Below are 12,019 nucleotides of genomic sequence, written 5' to 3'. Positions count from 1 at the left end.
AACCTCACACACTGGCATCTTCGCCAGCTCTCCTTAAATCTGAGAGAGGGACCCAGGTCTCTGGCGTCCCCACTCCCCACTGTCTCCTGGTGTCCACAGGGGGGATCTATGGGCAGAGCTCCTCTCACCGGTATTGACCATGGGGTCTGAACTGGGAACCTGGTTTGACTCCCAGGCTCCCATTAAATTGGTGGGAGCTGGTCTCCCTCTTACCACAGGCTCATTCCCAGAACAACAGCCCTCAGGGGCTGCTTCTCTCTGGGGCAGAAGCCAGGTGGGGTCTCCACACCTGGGAATGAGTTCCACCTGTCTTCCTGGAAGAATTCTGTTGATAAGCATCTTGCAGGGAGCGCATATTACGCATCATTTTGACCTTTCTGGTTCCCTTTTGATGATTTTCTGTGGGGGACAAGGAGGGAACGTCAGCTTGTTCTTCCTGTTATTCACTGCACAGGTTTGGGGGGGGGCAGCTTGCTTGTGAAAACAAGAATCTATGAGTATCACTTGCCTGCAGCCTGGGCGTTGGTGGGGGTAGAGAAATGGGGCTAGGGTTTCAGAAGCCAAGCCCTCTTCTCCCTCCCCCACAGACCAGCTCCTGTACTTTCTGTACATTCCTGTACTTTCTGTCCTTTGGCTCCCTCTGGCACAAAATCAGGGAAGGTTCTCTGAAAACAACTCCTACTGGCGGTTCCTCACACTCCTAAACAAGCCAACCTTCCGCCACAACTAGCCCTGAGCTTGCTTGCCTCCCGGTCCCACTGGACTCCAGCTCTGTGCTCCCCAAGCTCCCCGGTTCCTCTCCAGTAGGGCCAATTTCCTCCCTGCCTCTGAAATTTATTCTCCTGTCCACAGAAATAGTACACTTCTCCCTCCTCACCTGAAGGAATAAGGCAGACCCTCCAGAGATAAGACCAGGGATCACAAGTGCATCTCGAATCTCCGGCCTAAAGGGCCTTCATGTGTGCGCATACACACGCATCCACGCATGCGCACACCACACTCGCATGGGTAGGCACATTTTTCACTTACAAAAGCCAGGTTTGCAAACATTATTGTGACCGAGACACTGAGGCTACCAGGGTACCTTGGCCTCCCTGCCTGCCCCAGATCTCTGGGATCTGGGCCACAGGGCATTGTGAGCAACACCTGCCATTGCTTCTTCCCGCCTTCAGCTGTTCTGAGGGCTATTTATATGCTCTTGAGAAAGTGGGGGAGGCTGATTGCTTAGCTAACACTAAGCTGAGGCCCTGGATTTGGAGTCCGTGGGTTCCAAGGCCACCTACTGAAAGTCCCCAAAGTTGGGTCCAGAATGCTTTGTCCTCCTGCTCCCAGGAGCCTTTGCTGGCTCTCCTCCAGGGTCCCCCTCCCCAGCCCTCCTGTACCCAGCATGCCAAGTCCCCACTCTGGCCCAGCCTCTCCATAGGCACTCAGCCCTGGCCATCACTAACTTTCTGTTCTCCCCTTGTAGTCCTCCCCCTTGAGCCCCAGTATGACCTGTCCCCCCTGTTCCCACGTCCCACCAGCACCCCCTCAGGCACATGGCAGCACAGTGGGTTCCTGCTGTAGAAGGGCCCTTCCCTGATCTTCCCTCAAACTCTGGCCAGTGAATTGCACCAGACTCAATGGCTGGCACACTGTGAGGCCAGAGAGCTAACCCCAGGCCCACTGCTGCCCCGTAGGCCAGCGTGCAGTACAACATCCCCGTGTCGTCTGCCTCCCTTCCGGCCATCAAGAGTCTGGGTCTCAGGGGCGTCACCTGCATCAGCCTGACCAACCTGGATGGCTCGCCGGCTTCACTCCAGGTGCTGCGGTCTGTTACCCACCACCTGGGCCCGCACCTGCAGAGCTTGTGCCTTGGTGGGGGCAGCCCCACAGAGGCCTCCTTCGTGGCCCTGATCCTGGGCTGCCCTGCCCTGCGTATCCTAGACCTCAGTGGCTGCAACAGCCTCTTCACATCAGGCATGCTGCTGGCTCAGCCCGAGACAGCGCAGCAGGTCCAGCAGGCGCTGAGCGGCCTCCGTGAGCTCAGCCTGGCTAGCCTTCGGGACCTGGCTGACCTCAGCTTCAACCGGCTCAGCAGTTGTGCCCCCCGCCTGGAGCGACTCTCCTTGGCCTATTGCCATCTCACCTTCCAGTTAGGCCCAGCCTGGGGCTCCATCGGCCCCCAGGACTCCTCCCCCTCCCAACTCTCCTTCCGCAACCTGCTGCGATTCCTGAAGGAGCGGGCCAGCAGGCTGCACGCCCTGGACCTGAGCGGCACTGGCTTGCCGCCTGAGGCCCTGCGGGCACTGGGCCAGGTAGCTGGGCTGCAGCTGCAGGAACTGAGCCTGCATAGCTGCCGGGACCTCTCCACAGAGGCCGTGGCTGCCCTTTGCCACCAGCAACCAGGACTTACCTCCCTGGACCTCAGCGGCTGCTCGGAACTGGCTGATGGAGCAGTCCTGGCTGTGAGCCGGGGCCTGCGGCACCTGCGGCGCCTGAGCCTGAGGAAGTTGCAGCGGCTGACAGATGCGGGATGCTCAGCCCTAGGGGGCCTGCAGGAGCTGCAGAGCCTCGACATGGCCGAGTGCTGCCTGGTGAGAGGGCAGGAACTGGCCCAGTCCCTGGGCTCAGTGTGCGGAGCTCCATCCTCACTGGCCTCCCTCAGCCTGGCCTACTGCTCCTCACTCAAGGTGAGCGTTCCACCCCTTCCTTCCATCCTCACCAGGGCCAGGGACTGGGGGAACTGGGAGCCTGGCACCAGGGAGATGCCCCGTGTTTGTGTCCAAGTGAACTGGAAGAGGAAAGGTGCCTAGGCAGATGGTGCTGCTGCCCACACTGCTCCCTGCAGCCCCCGTGGTGGGTCCCTGCAGAGGGAGGTCCCAGAGACCAGATGGGCCCACCCACGAGGTGACCCACACCTCACAAGTCCAGTGCTTGGTGATCACTGCAGTCTGGGGAGGGGACTGAGGGCAGGTGTTCTGGGGGCAGCGATGACAGAACCAAGCCCTGGGGGAAGGGGCACCAAGGTTACACAGCAGTAGTTGCTCAGGAGGGGCCCTGGGGAGGCCATGTGACAAAGGAGGAAGAGGGTCATTTCTTGGTTGACGCCGGTTCCTTCAGTAGGGCTCAGCCCTGTCCCTCTGGGTGGTGTCCCTGTCTTAACAGTGTCGCCCTCTCCCTCTTTAGCAGATTTTTTCCTTCAATCTATGGCTGTGCCCAGAGCCTTTCCCACCTGAAAAGTGTCTCAACATTTTCCCCCAAGTGCCTCTCTTCTCTTGCTCTACTCCATCCTCACTGTGTCAACTGTGTGTCTCTTAGCCACTCTTTCTGGCCCATGTTCCCATGTCTGCATCTCTACAAAGCAGCTTCCTCTGTCCTGCCCTTAGTTCTCGCCCCCACCATCCCCCCAACTGCTCCTGGCAGGTGGCAGCTCTGCCGTATGTCCCCCCAGTCCTAGAGGGAGCGTATCTGATGGACTGGTGCTGGGAGCACAGAGAAGGTGAACGCCTTAGAGATTTTCACCTGCATTCTTCCCACACCAGCCAGTCTAGGTATTTGTCCTTCTCCCTGGGTCCCCCTTCTCAGCCCGCCACTCCACTGTGACACACAGCACAAGAACACGGATGCATCCTTCCGCGGGCCCTGTGCCAGTTTCCTGTTGCCTGTGGGGCTATAACTTTGGGCAGAACCTTCCTAGGGACCCCTCCCTGCCTGAGCAGCAAAGGCTTCCTCCCACAGCCCCACCAAGAGCTGGAGCACTGGGCCTCCAGCCCCAAGGACCCCTCTTCCTGGCCACAGGGCCCCTGTGGCCCTGCCACAGGCCCCATGGGAGCTGGACCTCATAGCCTGCCATGCCTGGTGACACAGGCAGCGGGCACCTCCCATCACCTGCTCCCTTTTCCGCTTCCCTCCTAGGACGCCTCAGTGCTCTCCCTGATCCCAGCGCTGGGCCCACGCCTCAGGGTGCTAGACTTGTCCTCCTGTGTGGCCCTCACCAACCAGACTCTGCAGGCCATCTGCACCTACCTCACCCACCTCTCAGTCCTGCGCCTGGCCTGGTGCAAGGAGCTGGGTGACTGGGGGCTCCTGGGGCTGGGGCAGCCCATCAAGGCACCTTTGCAGGAGCCTCAGGTGCGAGACCCTCCAAGTCATGGCGGGCGGGGGGTCCCTGGGCTCAACTGCCCTCCTTCGTCCCTCTCTGGCAACAGTTGAGGGCCAAACTCAGGAGGAACCTGAGCAGCAGAAGCTTTCTCCCACAGCCCCACGAAGAGCTGGAGTACCGGGCCTCCAGCCCCAAGGACCCCTCTCCCCAGCCACAGGGCCCCTCCTTGCTCATGCTGCAGGCCCTGCGGGAGCTGGACCTCACAGCCTGCAGCAAGCTGACTGATGCCAGTTTAACCAAGGTGTGAGTCTGGGGGCGTGGATAGGCTGAGGACCCCCGGGCTGGAGCTTTTTGCTTGGAACAAGCCCTTTTCTCGTGGGCTTCTGCTGGATGTGGCAGTTCCTCTGGCTGGGGGTGAGGGGAGCTGGAAGGGGTCCAGGGCCTCATTACCCTCCCCGTCCCTACTACATCCTCACAGGTGCTCCGCTTCCCCCAGCTGAGGCAGCTGTCACTGAGCCTGCTGCCAGCACTCACAGACAAGGCCTTGGTGGCTGTGGCCAAGGGCTGCCCCAGCCTGGAGCGCTTGGCGCTGAGTCACTGCAGCCTCCTCAGCGACCAGGGCTGGGGACAGGCAGCCAGCTCTTGGCCAAGGCTGCAGCACCTCAACCTGTCTAGCTGCAGTCAGCTCACGGAGCAGTTGAGTGTGTCGGGGGCTGCCCGCGGTGAGGGCTGGCTGGGCCTGGGCTGGGTCAGGAGCTCACCCGGCGGCTTCCCTGCAGAACTCTGGATTCCATCGGGCAGGCGTGCAGGCAGCTGCGGATGGTAGATGTGGCCATGTGTCCCGGCATCAGCATAGCCTCCGTCAGGCGTTTCCAAGCCCGACTGCCTGAGGTGATCTGCATCCAGTCCCGCTTCGTGGGAGGGGCAGACCTGACCTTAACGCTCTGAGGCCAGATCAGTGACCAGTGGCTCAGCCTCTGTCACCTCCAGCATCCCCGGCCCTGGCCTTTTGACCTGGAGTTTGACTCAGCGCCTCCTGCCCCTCTCTGTTACATGCCCCAGAGGGCCTTCCCCAAGCTAGAAACCCCTCCACTGGGTCTGAGAGTGGGATGATACCAGGACAGCCCACTGGGCTTCTCGCCTGCCTGCCCCACAGCCCGCAGGAAGCTTCTCCAGCTACATGGCACTGCTACAGGCCCCCGGAGATGCCAGATCCTGCTCACCTGTCCAGGCATGGGTCCAGAGGCCCGGCCATTGGGGGCTGGGTCTGGTGCTGGAAAGAGTGGACCCCGGTACCTTTTGTTCCACCCACTTCTCACACTAAGGCCTGTGCCCGGCCTTGTTCCCTGCAGCTCTCCCAGCCCCTCCACCAGCACTGAGTTTTAGCAGCTAAGCCACAGTCTTTGTTGTATACTCAAGATTAAAAATTCCAGATCTTTCTTCCTTGTCTGAAGTTCTCAGACCAAAGGGCCCCTCCCCACCTCAGTGAAATGGCCCAGGCCAGCCCAGGGACAATGTGTACGAAATGCCAGAGGGACAGACAGCTTCTTATTCACATCTGGCCCAACAAGTGCCCCGAGCAGATCCTAGCTTCTTCTCCACATGGTGGGAGATGCCAGAGCCTTCTCCCCAGCATGAGCCCTGGCACATGTCCCACAGCAAAGCCATGTCCGTGTGAAGATCCCAGGAGCATAGAGATGAAGGATGGCTGAGTCAATGGGGTTGTTTTTCAGCATACACACACAAGACACAAAAGAGAGAGCATCTCTGGGTAGGAAAGGTCATTAGAGGTCCAACCTTCTAAAACAGAGAAAGAAGATCCTGGGACTGGGAGCCCAGGGGAGCAGTGAGCTTAGCCTGGGAAGTCAAGGAAAGTGAAAGAAGTCAAGTCAGTGAAAGAAGAGGGAGGAAATGTGACAAATAGGCAGAAGGGACTGGGGAGGTGCACATGGGCAGGCCAGAGTTGGCGCTGGGTGGGGTAAGGGGGTTCCCAGCCCCCAAAGTGAACAGGGAGGATGCCAGCTTGGACCAAGCATCAAGAGCTCTGTAAGCTACGGGCACGCTGTTGAAAGGGGTAAACCACAGCATGCCTGCATTCCAGCTCAGTTCTGTTCAGTCATGGCACCGTGACCGTTATCCATGGACAACAGGGAGACACGGGAGAATACAGGAGGGGGTGATGTGTGTGTGTAATCAGGTCAGTTTCCTGTTTGAGAAAGCAGTTGGAGTAGGTGGTATTGAGAAGGCTGGAGGGGTAAGACAGGAAGCAGGAAGTCAGGAGGTTCTTGCCAAGATGATGGTGGCCTGAACAAGGGACTGGAGACATTGAGAAAGAACTGAAGGTATCAGGAGACGTAAGTGCATCTGGGTGCTCCATTTTCACCTTGAACTCAACAGGGACTATTCTCAGTGGGTTGGGAAGTCTGAATACAGGAGTGGGCACATGGAGCCATAGATGCCCAAGTAAGAAGCATAGCTAGGGGGTGGGAAGCAAGCTCCCCCGGAACATTCTTCAAGGGAGGTGCCATGCCATCAGTTTCTAGGCAACATGGTAATGGTTAACACTTAAAGATATTTTGAGGAGGCACTGGGAAGGAGAGGCAGTGAGAGGCATGGAGATCAGAGGGTGATAGCCCACAGCTTCCAGCCTGTCTGTGGGGCCTGGGGGTGGGTGTGCTCCTCTCTGCCTCAGAGGCTTGGGGTCCATGACCACAGCCTCTGAGCTTCGCCTCCAGCTGGCCTATCTGTGGCTCCCACCCCACCCATGCTGCTGCTGATGAGTTTTAATCAGAAAGCAGGTTTCCTGCACTGAATTCCATCTTGTCGGAATCAGCCTACATCCTCTCACTGGCCTGGCGGACATCTACTGGAACCCTGAGTTTGCCCTTCGGCACGAAGCATACCCAGCTTCATGTCTCTCCCTTCAAGTCTCCCGAAAGCAGGCCTTCAGGACCCGAAGAGGAGACGGGAAGGGCCAGGCAGGGTGGAGAACTAAGCTCAGACTGTCCAGAGCCTTCTGGAGACATGGCTCCCAAACTAGGCCCCTGCTAAAATTGGGGAAATACTTCCCACGCTGCCATCTCTCCCTCATCTGGCTGGCTGCCCCAGACCTCTCTCAGTTGGCGCCCCCAGCCTGCAGTCCATTCTGCTCTTCAGAGGGTAGGCTGAAGACTCACTCTGGAGAAGAGTAACAGGGCCAGCCTGTCCTCACCCGCCTTCAGAACACCAGCCCCGCAACTGGAGTTGCCCAGGTTCATGGCCCTAAGCTGTGGCCCTCACCTGACACCCCATCTCACTTGCCAGCCAAGATGGAAGGCAGGTTTAGCCTGTGAGGTTCAGAGCTGGCTCGACACACATCTAAGAGCCAAGCAGAGTTTTATTTCTGCCACAGCCTCTGCTGGTCAAGGTGCCTGTGCTTCTCCCCCTCCACCCTTTGTGGCCACCCCGGTGGCAGCAGCTGTGGCCCTTGGCCAACCTCACTGTCAAGGTTCGGCAATGCTGCAGTCATAGCAAAAGTTGAAGTTGGTGGGGGGCGGGGGCACAGGGGGTGGTTGCTCAGGGATGGGCACGTTCTCCAGCTCCAGCAGCCGCAGCTTGGTCTCCATGGTTAGCAGTTGCTCCAGGTCCAGCCGTGTCTGCTCGCTGCCCATGGGATTGCCCAGCAGGGCACTCAGCCCATCTGTCCACAGGTGGAACTGGGGATGGGGCCAGCTCCATGAGGGCCTCTCCATTTCTCCCCCTGCCCATCTGTTCCCCTGCCCATCTGCTCAGCCTGCCCAGGTACTCACCTCCCGTTTGGACGGGGCAATGAAGTTGAGGTATGCCTCCTCTTCCCCATGGTCATAGCTGACTGAGAAAGCTAACTCCCAGACATCCTGGAAAAGCAAGGGATCCAGGAGCGCTGAGCAGGGGCTGATGGGAAGCAGCCCTGGCGCCCACTGCACTCACCTTGTTCTGCTTCCCAGAGCCTTTCTCCCGGACGTGGGGGCAGTCCTTGCCTGTCAGCAGTGCCCTGATGTTGGCCACAGGAACTGCAGGAAAAAGGCTGGGTTGACCACTGAGATCCCTGGCGGCCCCGGGGTGGGGTGGCTCGGGGGAGCACAGGTATCTGCCCGCCACCATGCCCTCCTCACGCTGCTCGGGCAGGCTCTCAGGGGTCGGCGGGCCTACTCCCTCCTCCACGTCCCCGTACTGCAGCACTTTGTGGTTGGGGGACAGGCAGCAGAACCACAACTTGTCTGTGGGTGGAAAGGGCAGGGGCGGGGGGGAGCAATGAGAGGGCCTCCCCAGCCCTGTCCAGCCTCCCTCCAGCCCCGCCACCGCCCACACAGTGACCCTGGCGCCGCCGGCTGCTGATCTTGTGGAAGAGGGTCCCCTCGCAGAGGCGGAGCAGACGCTGCTGGCGGATCAGGCCCAGGAGCTCCGGCTTCAGTTTCTCCCGAAGCTCCCTGGGTGCAGGGGAGGGGGCTCACTGAGCTGGACTGCCAGGCCTGGACAAGGCAGCAGGGCAGGTGGGCACTAGGCCTGGATCCACCCCCATGACTCACAGAATTGGAGGGGCCAGCGTGCCTTCCTGGTGCAGCCGCTCAGTCTGTCGAAGCCGCAGCACTTCCCCGTAGGTGAGTGCGTTCACCTTCGTCCGGAAGAGCTCCAGAGAGCTGGGCTTCAGGGCCAGAGTGCGGGCCAGCTGCTCCCGCACCACTTGCATGACCTGGGGCCATCCCAAGCCTAGCTCAGGGCCTGAGTTCCGGGCCCCAACCCCAGAACCACCTCTGCCCTGGCCCAGGTCTCTCCACTGCTACCCTCCGCACCTTGTCGAAGTCCTCCTGAGTGGCCCGCATCTCCTTCCAGGTCTTATTCAGCAGCTGGATGCTCACACAGAAGAGCTCATGGAAGCTCTGGTCTTGGCCAAAGAACATGGGTGAAAAGTCCTGGGCTGTTTCGGAGCCTGGAGCGGGGGGGCAGGAGGGGCTCAGGGAGATAGTGTGTGCTGCCCCTGGCCCTCTCTGCCCTTCCGTCCCCCGTTCCTGAACACGCTGTGCCCAGCGCCACTCACAGGGCTCCCCAACATGGAGCAGATCACACAGCAGCACGGTCAGCTGGATGCTGCTCCTCGCAAAGGGGCACTCGTGCTTGTCCTCACGGCTGCTGTTCTCTAACACAAACTGAGGAGGCGGGAGCACAGGATGGGCTGGGGAGTCATGACTAAGCCCTGGGAGGCCCCACTTAGGTGCCCTGTACCCCATCCATCCATACCCCACCCTGCCCCACCACTGACCCGGCTGTAGGCGCTAGGTGCCTGTCTAGAGAAGTAGAGCATGTTGTCCAGGGCCAGCAGACCAGGGGGCACGCGCTCCAAGTCCTGGGCAGGGTTGCTGTTCTGGGGGGCAGGGGAAAGGCAGCTGAGGAACGTCCCAGCCCTCTGGAGCAGTAGCAGCAGCCCTGGGTGGAGGGAGGGGGAAGGGGCCTGGGTAGGGGTCACTCACAGAGAAGCCCAGTTTGCGGAACTCGCGGGCACACAGGGAACGGCGACGGTCAGTGCTCAGCCCGGCGCCCATGGACTCCCCCTCCGGCTCAAAGGCAGCTTGGCGCAGGGCCTGCAGCTGCTCTCGCTGCTCCTGGGGTGGTTGTTGGAGCGGTGGCAAGATGGAATATTCAAAGGCAAACTCCGGCCAGCCCCAGCCTTCTGCGCGTTCAAGGCACCTACCTGACTGTAGGGGTCCAGTGGTGTCCGCATGCGTGGCTCCAGGAGCCCCAGCATCAGGGCCTGCAGTACGTACAGGTGGTGAGCCATCTCGTCGCCCAGCGGCGCTGCACTGTGGATGATGTTCTGAAGGACAGCCAGTCCACAGCTGTGAGCGTGGGCTTCCAAGGAGAGGAGTGGGGAGGGGTCTGCCAGGCCTGGTCCTTCCTACCTTATAGATGAACTGGCGAAGGTTTTTCTGCCACAGGTAGTCGAGCATGTGCTGGCGGGTGGGAAGAGGGCTTGAGTGATTTAGCCCCACCATAAGCACCCATCTTTTTGGCCCACTGCTCTGAGCACAGCACCCACCAGCTCCTGCCCACCCCATCCAGTCACTGGATGGATGCCCACCTTACGTTCTGCAGGGGTGGCCCCCTGTAGCAAAGCTGTCAGCAGTGCCATGGCCTTGGTTTGCAGCTGCTGGTTCATCCTGGGTCAAAAAGAGGGCTCAGCCGGCCATCCGGGGCCCAGGCCTGCTCTCCTCCCTGATGCCCACCTCAGACACTTACACCTGTAGGTGCACCAGCAGCCTGTCTAGTGGCACCTCACTCTTGACCAGCTGGCCCAGGGTAGGGCTGCTCAAGGTCACGTTCTCCAGCAAGCCCAGGGCCAAGGGCTGCACAGAGGCATCCATCAGGTTCATGTTCACGTAGCACACCACCTTTGGCAGAGCAGAGGTTGTCACCACCTCATCACTGTGGAAGGCCAGGCCCTGACACCTCTCCACCACCTCCATGCGTTTCCCCAAGAAAAGCCCACCCACCTTCCTAACAAAGGGGATGCTGAGTGTCTCCCAGGACACCACACCGTGCTCCATAAGCTCCAAGAAGGCCCTCAGTGCGAGGGCCAGCACCTCTCCTAGGCTGGAGGGACATCGGAGGCTGAGCACAGCCAGACCAGGATCCGCGGTCCCACTGTGTCCCCTGCCCACCACAGCCCTGGGCTCACTCGTCCCCATCCTCAATGATGGTGCCCAGTCTCTGAAGCCCATCACGGCTGATGACCTCCCGGGCGAAGGTTAGGTCCGGGGCCAGCAGGAGGAGGTGCCGCAGGGCTTCCCGGCGCCCTTCACGACTTTCGCTCTGCAGCCCTCGCAACAGCCGCTCCGCCTCGCGGTCCTGGCAGGGTGGGAGCAAGGGCAGAGCACAGGTAAGGAGGTAAGGAGAGGGAACTGGGGGTGTGGGGAGGCGGGTGTCCGCTAGTTGGGGCACTTCTAGGCTGGAGCTGGGACTGGGCCCCCAGTCGCCAGGTGCAGAAAAGAGGCACAGCAGAGGGGCAGGGAAGGAGGGCGGGGTCGGAGGGGCATTACTGGGGCCGTGCTGAGGCACAGGATGCTGCCATTCTTGATCTCCATGCGGTTCTGGAAAAGATGGGAAAGAAGTCAAGAAGGGCCCTGAGGACTGGCTAGTTGGGGCTGTCAAGAAGGGAGGGTTTGGGGGTCAGTAAAAGATCAGGTTGCAGAGAGTGGGACGATGACTGCGAGTCGCAGCCAGAGTTAGAAGGGACCACAGGGTGGAATGTGGGGCAGAGGGGAGGGGACTCACGTTCTCGGTGATGTATCTCCGGTGCCCATCCGCAAACTGCAGGGCATAGCGCTCAGAGTGAGGCAAGCTCCACCTGCAGGCAGCAGAGGCTCCGTAAGGCTGGTAGGGGGCGCCCTCTCCCTCCTGCCCCGCCCCATCCCGTACTCCTCGCTCCCCGTGCGGACCCGCACTCACGCGTCGCACACCTCCTTCAGCACAGCAGCCAGGGGTTTTGCCTACAAGCGAAAGAGTCACTCACAGGATGGGAGTGGGAAGAGGTTGCGGAGGAGCCTGGGAAGGGGTGGGGTGGGCTATTTGAGGGGAAGGGGGCGACCCGGAGGTAGGTGGTGGGGTGGATGGAAGCCAGCCAGGCCTAGTGACCTGGTCCAGCTGGATGAGCTGCGGGATGGCGTCACGCATCTGGACGGCGATCTTCACCACATTCCGCGGGGGCGCCATGGTCTAGCCGTGGGGGCTCTATACTTTCCAGACGTGCCACCTCCGTTGAGAGCACACCTGGCCTGGGGCCCCTGGGAACGAAGGCGTTCCTCAGCCCGAGGCCTGGCTCCCGTGGCTCAGGCTCCCACTCGCGACAAGGTGCCGCGGCCTTCCCTAGGGAGCCGGATCCAAGGCCAGTTCCGGGTTGGAGTCCCGAGGATATGAGAGCGC

At 60.6% G+C, this 12,019-nt stretch overlaps 2 protein-coding genes and 1 non-coding gene across 7 annotated transcripts; 2 read left to right on the top strand and 1 right to left on the bottom strand.

Moving 5' to 3' along the window:
• LRRC29 (leucine rich repeat containing 29) lies at positions 2,396-5,524 on the top strand. Its single transcript, XM_018062139.1, is given in 5 exon segments — positions 2,396-2,578; positions 2,580-2,672; positions 4,242-4,385; positions 4,563-4,780; positions 4,864-5,524. Coding segments are annotated over 5 exon segments (687 nt in total). The 5' UTR covers positions 2,396-2,515; the 3' UTR covers positions 5,033-5,524.
• On the bottom strand, positions 7,443-12,002 carry ELMO3 (engulfment and cell motility 3). 5 transcript variants are annotated; one of them, XM_018062133.1, is made up of 20 exons: positions 11,732-12,002; positions 11,546-11,586; positions 11,372-11,444; positions 11,137-11,187; positions 10,776-10,945; positions 10,591-10,690; positions 10,337-10,488; positions 10,179-10,257; positions 10,000-10,050; positions 9,792-9,914; positions 9,571-9,702; positions 9,363-9,464; positions 9,141-9,249; positions 8,896-9,032; positions 8,632-8,795; positions 8,420-8,532; positions 8,218-8,322; positions 8,033-8,115; positions 7,873-7,959; positions 7,443-7,779 (listed from the first exon to the last, which is right to left on the bottom strand). In XM_018062133.1, exons 1-20 carry the CDS (start codon positions 11,807-11,809, stop codon positions 7,567-7,569), a joined length of 2,163 nt encoding a protein of 720 aa, XP_017917622.1. In that variant the 5' UTR covers positions 11,810-12,002; the 3' UTR covers positions 7,443-7,566. The 5 variants fall into 5 exon arrangements, with proteins under 5 accessions (XP_017917622.1, XP_017917625.1, XP_017917623.1 ...); XM_018062136.1 differs by having other exon boundaries at positions 7,443-7,763; XM_018062134.1 differs by having other exon boundaries at positions 11,557-11,586; positions 11,732-12,001.
• Positions 9,021-9,114, top strand: MIR328 (microRNA 328). Its single transcript, NR_129702.1, has one exon. It is a non-coding gene; the product is annotated as a microRNA 328 (primary transcript).

Source organism: Capra hircus, chromosome 18 (genome assembly GCF_001704415.2).
Source record: "Capra hircus breed San Clemente chromosome 18, ASM170441v1, whole genome shotgun sequence".
In the NCBI taxonomy this organism is placed as follows: domain Eukaryota; kingdom Metazoa; phylum Chordata; class Mammalia; order Artiodactyla; family Bovidae; genus Capra; species Capra hircus.
The sequence above is the reverse complement of the archived record's forward strand: the minus strand, read 5'-3'. Positions and strand labels throughout refer to the sequence as shown.